Below are 16,350 nucleotides of genomic sequence, written 5' to 3' on the forward strand. Positions count from 1 at the left end.
CTTTTGATTTTTTTCTTCGGTATAATTATTTATATTTGAATAGAAAATTAATGTACTTAAATACATGACGCCTTTGGCATAGAAACTAGGAAATATCGTGCCAATTCAAGAATAGTTTACGCAATATCGATGGTATTGAATACAACAATAACATTATACGTTTCTATCAAAATATTACATAAGAAAAGATTAATCTCAATTAAAAGTTATATTTAGATATTAAGGTAATCAAACAATATTTGACCCAACCTACGTCTAATCACAAACGATAAGAACAATGACGGTGCTGAACAAATATTTTATATGTATTTAAATTAAAACGATGCGGCGCCGATACCGCAAGCTTGTTCATTGATGATATGGAATAATGCTAATTAAGCCTTTCGTTTAACATATATTTAAATTCAAATGAATAAATTTATACTCTGTTGTTCCCTTTTATTTTTATTATGTCTGTATGATAACAGCAAAAAAAATTGTTGGTTGTTTCTTTCATATATATCTACTTGGGTACGTTCGTAATTTATTTCTCTTATGTGATCAGTTTTCTTTAGTATTCTATAAACTATTCGCCTAAACATACATTATATCGAATTTGATATTATAGTTTATATAGCATTCAAATCTTTATAAATTAAAAAAAAATATCTACATTATTTCATCAAATAATTAGTCAAAATTAGTCCCTTAATATGTATTTTAAAATGTATAGGATTAATAACTACATTTCGTGCAACCAGAACATAAAAATGAGATATAAAAATAAACATCAAAACAAAATGAAGTATTGATTCCAAAAATAGTGTCTGGGGGCGTAAGGCGTCTGACCCGCTGCCCCAAATATTACAGTTCAATAAAACTTCCTTGTCTAGTTTCCCTGAACTTGCGTCTGACGCCAAGGTAATAAGATACCGCCGTCAAACAGATGTGATGTTTAAAAATAATTTCACCGTAAAACAGACCGGGTATCTTTATAGGTTATACGAAAGCGAACATACGCGAACTAGACTAACCTTATTTTCTATATTAACTCTCAGCAATATAACAATAAAATAATTTAGTGTATTTTTGTCTTGCCTTCCTGCTTTATTCCTCAATATGACTTCTTACATTTTTAACTCCACACGTTGTGTGACAAATCCGTACATAAATTATGTTTAAAATTCACTGCCAATTATGTAAATAGTTTAGGGTTATGTATTTGTTAATTAGACATAATATGATATAGGTACGCAAATTATACACATATATACCATTTTTTAAATATTACTAAATATTATCATAACAATTTATATTTAAATTAATCATAATAAAAGGTAATGACTTGTATAATATCATCGTAAAAAAACGTTAGATATGATAAATACTATACATTATAAATTTATTTTAGTATTGGCTGGGAATCAACCCAACCGCAAAGTAATTATATGGATTTAGACTTAAAGGTCATAGTTGAGGTTTGATTTCCTAGAGCCTAAAGAACATTACATAAATTCACTTAGCATTACATTATAGTGTCGTAAACTTTATCAATTCTGTCAAGTTTATTGGGTAATTCACGCGTTCGTATTTACGCAGATGTGCAAGACCCGTCTATAATTCACAAACTCATTTGCTTTACCGCTGCTTCAAACTTATTGGATTATTTTATATCTACACTACATTCCTGTTGGTTTTCTTTAAAATCCTGTGAATAAAATCAATTGAAAAATGTATGTTTATAAACATATTAAACCTTTACTTCATTCAAAAACTAGTGAATTGATTTAGGTAATATCAATCCTTAAGAGGCATATGGCCAGGAAAAAGCGTCGAGCTAAATAAAAGGACAATGATAACAATAAAGTCATTAAGAAATTCCCGTGAGGACACTGAGTATAGTAAAATTCCTGGGTTTTCTATATGTGTACTTTCTTTATAAAGTAAATTATGTTTTATGGATCGAAATAATTTTCCTCAGTTATTATAAAATAGCATGACTGGCAAATATACGATGATGATTTAGGTTGGGAAATTTATTTTAAAACTCTGGTTTCATTCGGATTTCGTCTTTTGTTAAAGTTAATAATAGAGCCTTGCGGCTTGCTCTAACATGAAACTCTATCATTTTCACCATTATCTAGAAACAACAACGGTGTATTGTCAATAAAAATATTTAATGGCGGTTGAAGTATTATATCTACCTACGATATCCGATCAAGTTAACTTGTTATTGAATAAAAACGCGTCTTGTAAGTACGAGTATAGGTAATCGTTTTTGTCTTACATACTCTAAGGTTTTTGTCCTTTACACTCCTACTATTGCACGCCTCATAAGCGAAGCGTTGAGGTGGGTACTACTGTCACTTCGCGCAAAACATCTGATTTTTCAAACTTAAAATGTCTTTATGTATCATACATTGCACTTGTAAGATAATACATACACACACATATTAAGAAAAAACACTATTTTTAACGTTCATGATATTTTTGATGTCATTTTTGTTATTTAAACTAGTTAAAAAACAGTTTAAAAAAGTTCTGTCTTGGACGTCCGTGTGTCTGTATGTGCGGATCCTTTTTCTTGTTAACACGATAGCGACCGAAATACTTTACTAATCGAGTCTTTTTTTTTCTCTTACGCTTGAGTATGCTCAGGAATAGAACCCTTTCATTTTTCAGGGTCTGATTCGATGTGGTTTAATTGTTATTAAATAAACAAAAATAATAATTAATAAATATTTATTAAAAAAAAATTATGAGGCGTGCACTTTTGGATTTTCCAAATTTTTAATAAAATATTTTAGATTGCCTTCACTACTTTAAAGTCAAATATAAACATTCAAAATTATAGTAGGTGTTTAATGATAGTATCGTACCACGAATATGTATGTACAAGTAGGTAGTTGATGTAATCATTACGACGCTTGGTAATTAAAATCAAGTGAGTTATTCTTGATGAATATGTGTGACTATTCCTAGATACAAGTATTTAACATACCGAAGATTATATCGTACTATAGAAACAAAGTATCAGTTTTAAGCTACTATCTCATTAGCATCGTTTGACAAAGAGCCTACAATTATTCCGTGCAGTTGTATTAGTAAATAATCCTTCCCACCCACAACCTTTCAAACTGTACTATAGACTCGATGTTTCGTTTCAGCATTTTCTTCCGACAATCAAGGACAGATTTATGCGTCCTCTACGCGTCCTACGCGCTCTCAATTGCACTATACAACTTATCTTAATTTAAAATTTTATTACACCCACTCTCGGATGATCACCAACGGTATCTAACTATGCAAGTCGTTATAAATATATTTGTTTAATTACTCATGTCATAGCTTTTAAAAAGACCTAGAAAAACTAAGCATAATAATTTATAATGGGCAATAGGATGGTGGGGCAAGGGAAGACATACTTACCTAATATTACCTACCGTATAATGTCAATACCAAACAGTGTTTAATGTTTATGCACCAAAAAGGGTGCTGCAGGATAAGTGAAGCGCATACACCAAGTCTCTGAAATATACATATTTTTATCTTATCTGTACCGTCATTCTAAATCAAATAAGGTGCTCAACGTCACCTGTTTAAATTACGTAATCTTGATATATGTATTATTTTATTTTATCACTGACCTTCAAGCAATAGTTAAATTTATTTATTAATATTTTTTACATTAAAAATACTTGTTTCTCCTATAACTGTTTTTATTATTTGTATTTCAGGAATATCACTTTGTTAGAAAAAATAGTAAGTACTAATTGAACTTAGATTAATTGACGTTGGAATATTTGAACAAAATGCACAAGTCATGTCAATTAAAAGCGTTATAATCACGTTATAATCATTATTTCTCAATGTTAGTAACATTGAAAATATTATAATTATAAAATGTCATAGTAAATTTTCTTTCGTGGTTCAACTATTTATTTAATATTTGCAACAACATGCAATATAATATATTATGCAGGCTCTAGGTCTTAGGCCAACTCTTATTAGGTAATTTACCGACTAAGTTTTATTTTCATAGTCAATTTCTGTTCACTTAATAATCGAGCATAAATCAAAAGGAAAGGAGAAAAGGAACCTTTAGTTCAAGTTCAAAAACTTAAAAAGAAACTCCGTTGTAATAATAATTATTATTCAAACAGAATAACTAAATGAAGGATCCGATGTCAACGTTTGAAGATGCGAAGCACTTTGAACTATGTATATTATAGATATTAATAAATTAAAGTAAAGGTACCTATATTTAAATGATTATCGAATTCTGCACTTTTGTAGAGCTATGTTAAAGAAGATGTAAATAAAAGACAGTCAAACAGCTATAATATATAAGTAGGAGATCAATTGCCTTTAAATTCTTAGCTATACTATTATTTTTCATAAAAAAACTCTGAGAAACCAACACCGCGAGTCGCGAACAATGAATCAGTCTATATCACTACTGCATGCTGATATAAAATAGTATAAATTAGAAACGTATTCCAAATGTGATATTGCTAAATAATAAATAACGACATAGATTAGAATATCACAAATAGTAAATTTCTAGAGGTAAGAGTGGCCACGTGTATGTATTCGTCTACCTACATTTCATCTTATCATTTTAATTTATGGCTACGTTGAATCGTTGTTCACGAAATTAATACTTTTCAGAGTAGGCAAATCTGTGTTTATTGCTGTACGTGAGGTTAATGGCACGATAATGTGACACCTCGGACATTACGCATCGCTAGTGTTGTGATAATCGGTAATATTTTATTAATTAAATTAATGGTCCTATTAATGTCACACTAGACTGAAAATGCAGAAAAATATTTTAATTTAAAGTAAATGCTTGATTCATATTTCATGTAGGTATAAATGTGTCGGTACTCCGGACAAGCCTTGTCAAATTTCGACTACATGTTTACTTAAATTAACGGAATTGAACATGAAAACTGGGACGTGGAAAAATCTGAAGGATCGAATAATTTTAAATTCGCTGCAATAAAAGTTTAACTATTTCTCCTTAAACCTAAAATTAGTTTAAAATTGACAAATTAACTCGTAAAACGCATTTACTTTCACAAAGAGTTGTGAATGTAAATTTAATATACGTGGGCAGACAGCATTGCATGTCATTAGCGTCCACCTGTCGTAACTTCTAAGTTACAGTGAATGAAGCAAATCTTGGGAAGGCATATTTTGTTTATCGATGTTTATCACGATACGTACTCCTAACTCCAATTCATTTGCGAACAAGCAAGAAATTTACGCTAGTAATAATATCTTCAATCACACACATATTCTTTAATTTTAATATTGATTCAGTATTTAACATTTTACTGCTTGTTGTTCATATACCACATCTATATTATATTATGATGTTATTAGCAATGTCAAAGGATTTAGAAATTCTTTAACAATAATTTTTACAATATAAATTGAAGAGAGTATAAAATATATTACATTTTGAAATGTAAAACAGCCAATTGTTATCAATTCTGTCTTACTAAAACGGTTTATCGCTGTTGCTTTGCTGAACATTCAATATATTTCCACAATTTTAGCATATCACTTCCCCATTAGGTATCGAAACATACGAACATACGTCATTTATCAATTTCCGCATATTTTGAATTGTAATAATGTATTATTAAATTAAAAAAGAAAGTGACCAAGGATACATATTGAAGATTGTACCTAGTAGCAATGCAAATAGGAAGCGATAAATGTTTATCGTTGAATATTCCCGATTAAGACTTCACTATAGTCGTTGACCTTAAGACGGTCTCGAGGGAACGGGTCACATCACTCGTGCGACAATCATGTCGGTGTTCCCTGCATGCAAATCTTGCGCGTCGACATAGTAACTAATTAACACTTTAATCACCTCAATCATTTATAGTAACATTAATTTTTTTTGTATAAAATTTTTAAATAGAGTAACTTAATCTGACAAATATAATTTAAAGTTGCACTTACAATTGCAGTGTAGATACATTAGATATCCATATCCTTGATGAGAGCCTAATCTTTATGAACCTACTCCGAGATGATGGCGATAAAGCGATTAAAGGATTTGATAAAGTCCTATATTACATATTTAGTATGTTATGAAGTTAGGATAAATTTAATAATAACAAGTTACATAATGGTTGATCATTCCTAACAATTATTGTAATAAGAAAACCATTCAAGCGGGTGTCATAAATTTGTCGTAATATATTATGTAAATTGTTGTATAAATTGCAAATATCCAAGCGCTTCTTGTAGTAAACGGTGAGACCCACATTTTTGGTAGGTAAACATTCTTACAGTGAAAACCGGTATGTCACATACGTGTTAAACATTCGTGATGTTACTGACTAGCAAATTGTTAGAAAAAATTTGCATTCGCAAAAATAGGCATTATTATTCTTAGGATGTAATTAGAAAGATAGGAATTTATTTATAATAAGACGACGTGATTTGCTAAAATGTTAACAATTAGATGTCCTCTATGAACCTCCCAGTTACAATTACTAAGGTAGCTTTCCCCTTGAAAAAAAAGTGAATGAATTTATTATGTATGTATCTATTCCTATGAATCTTTTCCAACATGTTTGAATTGCGTTTAGCATGTTGGTATGTTTTGAATTCGATCCGAACACACTATTCTGCGAATCAACTGGCAGTGGTGTAAATGTACACAGTGACAGAATCATCATAATGCACACCGAGCTTCAATTAATCAAGAAATAAATGTTAACGTATTTCATTTTACAATAGGTACTCTTAATGAAAATGCCTAGAAGTACAGAATATTCTAAATAATTTTATAAATTTATAGAGTAATAACTATCTAATAGTATATATTCAGAAAAATATAAAATAATAATTTTCTTGTACATGGATGAACAAATATTTATTCAAATTAACTATGTTTTAAATGACTTTTTATACCTAAGTTATTTTCTTTTTTCGTCTCATATGTTAAAGGAAAATTATTGTTAGTGAATAGTTCAGCTTTGACAAAATGACCTATCTACATTGACCGACAAATTCGGATCCGTTATTTACATTCAGTAAAAACCTATCACCTGATGACACCATTGCACTCAATCATTGAATAGCTGTATTCTTATTTTGACACAATGCCATACATTGTCGGCATGTCAATAGCAATGTGACTACGGTGAGCACTGCACACATTGGATTATTTACATTCTTATGACAATACGGCCGAAAGAGATCCTCCGCTTAAACTAGTTCACGAACTACTTGAACAAGAAGTGTTCGATTGATTTTATGACCTTGAGTAACCCGGCACGATTATATGTGTGATAGGTGAATGGATCTTTTATTTTAAATTTCCTTGTTAAACTAGTTATTGTATAGAAGAATGAACAAAAAGGACAGCAGATTTCGATCGCAGACATTTATTATTATTACTTTATCTTCCTGGTTCCTGGTAGAGCGTGTGTTCATGCAGTATATCTTAAATAGATAGCTTTCAAATCGTCAGTGAAAATAATGGTTCTGGTTGCAGCATGATATGGTTATCTTAGTCAAAATAAAGAAGCTGCTAAATGCTCCAGAAGAAATTTCTATAGCGCAGGAGACAGTCGTCATTTGTTTGCCGTCATTATTGTTAATGGGTGCTGTCAAAACACCGCTGCCGCCGCGCAATACATTGTCCAACAAAAAAGAAGTCAAACCGGTCCCCTATGATGTTCTTAGGGATTCCTGAACTTCCGACACTTGCACAATGTCATATCTTAAGATATGTTAATTAAAGTGTTATATATTTTTTTATTGCATTTGTAATTGATGAATCTTTCCTATTCTCTTTTTTTAAGATTTGCACAACAAAATTATAATAAAGAGCAACTACGCGAAGAGTTTTACTTGTTCTATTTTTCCGTGTATGATCCAACGTGAAAGAATGAACTCTTTGTGAGTAAATATTTTGAGCGAGTGAGTTGTATTCGTGTACACAAAGGGCAATAATAGCCAATATAAGTCGAGTAGGTAGAGCCACAGAGCCCACGCTACCGGCTCTGGACAAAGCCACGGGAGCGAGACGATAAGATGCCTCCGGCTCCACGTACCCTTTTGTAAGTCCTTATATTCTATGTATAGCGTAACGATTATTCAACGACTGGTATTATGTACTTGCATAGATATTTTTTATTAAAATCATTAATACCATAGCCAGGACAAAAACTTAGTAAACATTGTTTGTACATACATTTGTGTTGTATCTATTAGACGTTATACGTTATTTAAGTTAATTTACAAGTCTGATAAAATTGATGATAAAGTATAGTTATTATAAAAATAACCATTTCATTTCCATCTATATATTCACTTTATAAAATGAAACCACCGCAAGCAATTTTTAAACTGCATATCCTAGAAAATTAATTCAAGTGTTGGTTTGCGTGGGCTCTTTCAAAATCTTGATATCTAGGTAGCTATTTTTAACATGGCTTGCAACTAGGAGAATACAAAAATCGCTGTAAACATGACAAGTGAGCTTCATTAACTGGATTAATACATCGTTCTGAATAATCGTAACTCGAGCATTTTCAAGTAAGTTTTAAATGAACTAATTATAAGAAATACCAAATTTTTCTTATGTTTCGTTTAAACAACAAAAAGCTTTTCTTTTCAACAACAAAATAGCTAAACTAGCAAAGCGTTTACATGCGAACAATAAATGTTTGTAGCAGTTTGTTAAGTGCGTGTAGTTTGTAAAAATTATCTTTAACAAATCACCCCTACCAGCATCATCCATTCTAGGAAAGCTATTAAAGTAGAAACGCTAAGTGAAGGTTCAAGAAAATTGTTAGTGCTTCGTGTCTAAGTAATAAGTTAGCATGTAATAACAGCGAAATACTTTAAATATCATAGAATGTTCACTTAAGAAAACGACACTGAAATTATGTTAAAAATTACTGTTTGAGCTATGAATACACTGATACCTGATATCCTTCAAGCGATCAAAATAAAATGCATAAATATAAATTTAATATGTTTTAATATTCCGAAGCTCATTTGTACAACAAATTGAAAGTTACTACTAAAACAGGTAAAGCACATTGTTTATGCACTTTAAGGGATATAAACCACGCGTATACAGTTAACATGCTGTTAAGCCTTAAAACAAAACGCCGTTAAGCTTTAAATAAGATATTTTTTACAACACCAATTTTATTAACATCAACGAGCAACAGCCATAAAGGGACATAGTTTACTGTATCTTATTATGGGCGATTAAATGATGTTTTTGTTGCTTTCATTGTTTCTGTGGGATATATGTAATTGTATGAGAACAGACTTGAGTAAAAAGCTGTGTATGCCATATGAGTAAGGGCCAGTTCCAAATGCGTTGTGGATCGTGCGAGACCATGCGGGGCGGGAACTATCGCCTTATGTAGTGCAGTGGCGCCAAACCTTTACGCTTGCCACGCACCATTTTTTGTATCGTATAAATACTTTTTCTATTGAGTAGTTGTTGCATTTTCTTTTTTTAATTTGTTAAATGTAGTGTATATCTTCGGATCTAAAATTTTAAATTCTCTTTGTTTTTCTTTGGCTTTCAGTGGGAAAATACAATTTTAAAATAGGAAGGTACATACTAACCTGAATTTAATGTACGCGGGTGCTCAAATTTTGAATGTCGTAGGTAGGTATCATAGCGATGACCTTAATGAGCTTTCGCGAGCACTAAATCTCCTTTATCTATTGTTTAACTAAGAGCGGTGGGTAGACTTTTCAGTTTAGGTCATACGTCATTATTAGTCTAGACTCGAATCGGGTCAGCGCTAAGATTAGGCGCTAAACACACAGTGATATTTAAGTTTCTGATAACAAGTTACTACGTGATACTGGGAAATCAGAGTTGTAAAGATTAATAGTTGTAATATAAGTTGATGCAATATAAAATTATGTATGGTGGATAAACGAAGAATAACATAATTCATAGATAAAATAATCCGCCTATTTTAATGTATAATGGTGATACGAGAAAATTTATAGTAGGTACCTAGGTACCTATTATATAAATAAAATAAACAAAATTTGTATCATATAATTAGCCATGAAATTTAAACAAGTGTATTTGAAACAACATCGTTATGTAAAGAGCAATATGTTAGTTTAAGCTACTCCCAATTGGATAGTATCTAACAATAACACACTTTAATTTATTGTAAGTAGATTTTGCATTAACTTATGTTATATATCAAAGTAAAAGTGGAAATTATTTTTTTAATTAATCGGAAACTCAGACAATTAAGGATTTTTGAAGCCAAGGAATGTTGTAGAACAATCGAATTTAAAACCAATGCAACCAACGCACATTAAATTAGTAGTTAGCATATGGAGTCCAAAAGATTAACTGGTATAATTGTGTACAATCGTGAGTTAATTACAAAGAAACCCATAAAGTCACTCAAAGAGCACTAAATTTAACAATCTGTCATGGCGCCATGCCCTACCGGCATCGCGGCAGCCGGCTCCAAAATCAAACAAACAAAAACAAACTAACGCCACGGAGCCACGTTGCCTGGCGCCTGCTTATCGTGCGGCACGTGGCCTCTACCTTTCTCCCTTCCATCACTTTTTTCCTATAACCTTTGCCATGTTCGCCTTAAAGTTTTTAACAGAAACAAATCATTGTTACGTAAGAGATTCTTCTTTTGTAATAAGCTTGCATTATTGGCACTTACCAAATATGTGTCTTTTATTTTGTTAACTGTGTTAAGTTAAAACATGTTTCTGAAAAAAATTGTCGACCTTTAGTTATAAATTACGCACTGCTTATATAGACGTTTGTTTATGGTAAAACATGCATGGCTGTCAATCAGGCCCGATTTGGCACGAGACCACTATAGAAATCATTACCATGTAGAGACATCGGACGGCCTACCAAAGGGATTTTCGACACTCTTAAAATAAATATCACATTTTGCTTCACGTATGATTTATTATATAATTTTTTATAGAAATGTATTATACAATTATTAATAATTATTTAACATAAAGTAGGTATTTTTTTGTCAAGATAGGTATTCTAATTTTCAACTTCCTGTAATTTTTATACACGGAGTTGTACGAGTGAATCGAGTGACTATAATGAGAGATAAAATTATCTACCTGATGCTGAAAAATTATATAACACATGTACCACTTGAGAGATAGCGAGCTCTCTCGATGGGTGACTAAATCGTTGCGTCCGTATCTTGTTAATTTTATAAAAACTGTATAATTAACTCGCGTTACTTTAGTTATAAATTATTACAAATTTATTAAAATGAAGTGGAAGTGCTTTAATAATAAATTGAGTGCGTTATGACTACACTTTTACTAAATTATCTTGAGCACATATTTAATAGCTGTAAAAGGTAGCGTAATTTTGAATACAATTAAAAATATTAAATGAACGCTGTTCTTTCTAACTCTTCTAATATATTTAAACATCTATTATCTGACTAATTAATGGTTTAGTAAGTTATGTGCACAATAAATTAATATATTTTTCTTTTATTGCAGGTATTTTCAAATAATGATCATACATCCGAGTTTTCAAAAAAGAAAACAATCATCGAAATAAGAGTGGAATATAAACCGCACAGTTGCTCGTTAAGTAGAGGATATACGTAGACAGCTAGAAATATCGAATCGATATTATGCCCAATTCATAGCATTTTGAATAATTCTGCAGGCAGCATTAGTACATGAAGATGCGTGCTATTGGCTGCCGAGGGCTTGGAAAAATGGATGTACGACGATCACTTTTCAAATTACTCCTGTTTCAAATTATTATGGTGGTTCGCTGTACAGCAAAAAATATACCTGATATACCAAGAGTTGAAATAGTAAGCGACGTAGAAGATAGTATCCAGGACAGCATAAGAAACCTTATACACACTGGTGAGTTATTTTTTTTAGTTTATTAACACAAGTGCTTTTTGATTAACCTAATTATTATTTAAGTCCCTTGATACCAAAAAAATTAATAGAAAATAACATCGTTTCTTTATCCGATGATAGATAGTAGACTATGTAAATTGTAAGTGCATTAAACTTATACGTAGCTATATATAGTCCCCATTATTATTGCTGCTGCAACGCAGCGCAATCACTGTTTATTTATATGTTTTGCGAGTTCCACGAAATCTTAGGAATCAAATTCAAATCAACCTCATGTCGAGATTAAAAATTGGAAACCGTAAGCAATTAAGACTGACGCATCAAAAGATAACTTTAATGTTAAATTTACGAACTCGTAAAATCTAATCTTACGAGTTGTTTTGTGGTTGTCACGGGGATTGAAAAGCTGATAATTGGATTCAAGTCTTGTGTGACGGCCCAAGATTGCCTTTGAAGGATTATCTTAGTCGTGTCTTTGGATTTGGGCCAGCGCGGCGCGACGGGCTTGTTACATTTTTTCTTTATTTACTTTAATATGAATACTAATAATTACTTAACTAACGATAACGTTTTCGCATTTTACACGTACAAGAATAAGTTCTATCTTAGAATTATATATCATGGTGGCCCTTGACACGGACAAATTAGATAAGTAGGTAGGTAGTTGTTTACTATTTCTAATACATTCAAATAGAACACCAAATTTACTAAAAAAATATAGGCAAAATCGAATAGGATAACAATTGACATTTTACTTAGCAAATTTGACCTTTTCTGATAAAAAAGGTGGTCCTCACCATTTAAAATAAAATTGAATTGTTGTGAAAGATCGCTCCTGTATTATATTTCATGAGATTATAGGAAACTCAAGAGTAAGAGCGTGAAGGCCACATCCTTTAAGGAACGTACTGAGTCTTCAAGGATGATAATATTATATTACCTACAAAAGAATCGTATCTGATATCACTTAATCTATTGTAATTTACAAAGTGCCTTATCTCATGTCAGTCAGTTCAGTTTTTTAGCAAAGTATCTATGTATGATATATGTTTAAATATCAATCATTAAGATGGCACACGTAGCTCCGATTCCATTACTACTTTTACGCAGAACCTTAATTATTTTATGTACTAAATTAAAGACCTTCTAAGTTCGTGTGTTCTGTGATAATAAACCTACCGAGGAAAACAGCATTAAATAGTTAGAGTCATTTTGAATATTATCCGGAAGAAACTAATACAGAACGGCAGGAAAAAAGGCAGAAAAAATATTATACATTGTTTCCGTTGCACTATGTTTATGCAATTTGTAAGAATATGTTATTTTGATATAAAACGTGAAGCACGAATTTTATTTATTTGTATAGAGCATAGAATATTGCCAAAAAATAGAATGTTTGATAAATTATTATTACACTAACATACATTTGACTGCTTCAATGGAAACGTTATTACTTCAATTTAAATAAAAAAATATGCTGATTATCCGATACATTCGTGTTGTTTTTCAGATTGCACTAGCGTAACTGTAATAATTTACGTGCTGCAAAACACTGTAATGTATATTCCTGGATGCAATAATTAGTCTAAAATAGACCAGGGATAGCGAGCGGGCTACAAACACAAATGAACCAATCAATCACATATTACTTATATGTGACCAATCATAGTCCAATTGTTTTCAATAACATTTATTATTATCTTTTTAGCAAACTTTCACGGTTGCTGAACTCTTGCAATTCGCTTGTGAACATTAAAATTGTCACGAACATAGCAAGTACATAACATATTTTTGGCAAAAAATTCGAACATCCTTGTAAAATAAATTCAATTGTTAAAGTAAACAAAATAAATGTTTAATTGTATACTACAATGGAACATAATAATAAACGAGACTTATCTTGAAAGTGTAAAGTATAACGATCTGGGTTTCTTATCTCACAAATTCAATATTTGAAGAGCAAATCTTATCTTTATTGTGGAGAAAAGGCGCGAATCTTAGTCAGTGACGTGCTGCGTGACGTAAAGCTGTCAGCTGTCACGCGAGGATATAACAGATAATATCGTTATATCGTAATACACAAGCTCTTTGTCTAATGCATTATAATACGAACAAACATCTGAGTCGGGTTTTCATTAAATCTTTAATAATATAATAATGAAGAACTTTGGCAATTTGCATAAATCGCGAGACGTATTATTACCTACACGAAATTTAATATCTTTTATGGCATATAATATGATTATTATCGCACAATATTACAAGATTATGTAAATTTTATTCTAACATTCATCCATGGTGTTTTAAATGAAATATTACGTGGAAATCATTGGTCTTAATTAATTAGTTTGTTTTGTTATAACTGGTTGTAGGTGTATTTAGTCACAGAACAAATAGTTACGCATGATACGCGTTATGCAGGAAATCGTTTGTTTAAGTCACTCCACGCTTAATTCCTTTATTTACTTACTCTGATTATTATATACAAGTATATACAGTACATATGATGTAACTCACTTTATCAGTGTGTAATAAGAAATTAGACTAACGCGATTGCTAAACAGTTTCTGCGATTCATGGGTTTTTTTGTTTGTTATAATTTTAGATAGAGAAGCATCAATTCTACCACAAAGATATATAGCACGATCTATCACAGTAAATTGTTACTATATACATTGTTGTCTATGTTTTTGTAGCAGTAAGTGTCCACCCACGCTTAGATGCGGTCGGCGCTCCGAACAGAATCTTGTCGTTCGGCAGGGGGCGGGCTCCGTGGTAATAGACTATAATTGACGCCAAGCCTCTGCTAGATGTACATGCAGGCATTCAGCCCACACATACCCAAATTAACAAAAGAAAAGTTGGCAATTAAAAAAACTTATTTTGTATTTATTATACATACCTATTGTATATAATTAAGTACCTGCAATAGGACGATGTTGATTATCTTTAAATGCCTTCAAAGAGCCCTAAATCACAACTTGTATCTTTAGCTTACGTATCCTAATGATGGTTAGTACTTAAATCGGCGGACATATTTTTGCATTCTTGGCAAAGTAGAACAACATTGAGAAAAGCCCAGATATTTGTGTCACCCAGTAATCGAAGTGTTTAAAAGTGCACCGACCGAGTAATTTAATCGAATAAAAACTTCTTCAATACGTCTTGGATTGAGTACTGAGGTGGATAGAATTATTGGATTGCTTTTATTTTTTTCTGGAATTAATTACACAGACTGCTTCAAGACAAATAAGGAGTGGGAAAATATAAGTTGCAAGTGAAACTTGTGTGGCCTCGCTAGTAACCGAGTGTCGAGTGTCTAGCATCGCGCGTGTGCTGACTAGACAAACGTACCTATTTCTTAGGAAATTGCTCATGCAATTTGAAATTGTAAGAATCTTTGATAAAAAAAGCAGAATAAATACCAATGTATCAGTTACAATTGCAGGCGCCTAAATTCTTTGTATACTTATTCGATTGCGACTTATAGAAACCGTGGGAGTCAAACAGAAGTACAGAATCAATTTCGTGAAATACAATAAACTTAGATGATGAAAATCTGTGACAGGTTGATATTAAAAACAACATTTTTTATAAAAATATTTACACGCGTGTCTGTTACATCCACAATATGCGCATAAATTTGCTTCCTTATTATGTCAATTGTTAATATCTTACTCTTCATGCAGTCACGACAATCATCTATAAAATGAGACGCGACATTGACCCTCAGCACGCTCTTCGTATTCATACTGGTGACCACATTCATTGTTTTATTAACCCCTGAGAACTAATAAAATACTACGTATGCCAGTGTAACTACGTGATTTCAATTCACGTACGAGAATGCAATTCATATTGAATTGAGACATATTAGGTATACGTCGTGCTCGCAAACTGTAAATGCTACACTTTTTTCAGTCAAAGTATAATAAGTGCCACGTACCTATAGGTGATTAAATATGAATGAAAATATATAATTAAATTACGAGTATGACTATACCTATATAACTTATAAGTTTATTTTAATAATTAATTAAGGTTGTGAAGTAACATTTAATATTAGCGAAGTATTCTTACACCTATATTCAGCATACTATACTATATTATCTAATTTGCATCATAATTACACCCATAGAACCATGTAGTATTCCTCTGATATAATTTCATATCAGTAAGCTAATATACTTTTACGACTCTTATGTAAGATCAAACGAATGAGTTTGTTTAGACTCTCTTCTAAATTATAAACTTTAGATATTGCGATATTTTACAATACATTACGCAATTATAAGAAACAGATTTCCAAGGAGAAAAAATATTTATCCAGGACAGTCAAATACTCACCATAAATAGAAAATATACATATATATAACACAATGACCTAAAATTATTAGCTAATGCAAATTTTAAGCTTAAAAAAACAACATCATCATAAATTTTGCAATCTAT

The 16,350-nt window shown here is 31.3% G+C and overlaps 1 protein-coding gene across 1 annotated transcript in view; it reads left to right on the top strand.

Annotated features, from left to right (window-relative positions):
- Window positions 1-16,350, top strand: part of AdamTS-B (ADAM metallopeptidase with thrombospondin type 1 motif B) — a 66,603-nt gene that overhangs the window by 7,369 nt on the left and 42,884 nt on the right. The window contains exon 2 of the mRNA XM_090113428.1: window positions 11,518-11,898. Coding sequence (XP_089969554.1) covers window positions 11,703-11,898 — 196 coding nt within the window. The 5' untranslated portion in view covers window positions 11,518-11,702. The remainder of the gene's footprint in view (window positions 1-11,517; window positions 11,899-16,350) is intronic.

The sequence above is a fragment of the Colias eurytheme genome, chromosome 19 (genome assembly GCF_061535395.1).
Source record: "Colias eurytheme isolate Ceu_HAF_F1 chromosome 19, ilColEury1 Martin Lab GWU primary, whole genome shotgun sequence".
Lineage (NCBI taxonomy): Eukaryota > Metazoa > Arthropoda > Insecta > Lepidoptera > Pieridae > Colias > Colias eurytheme.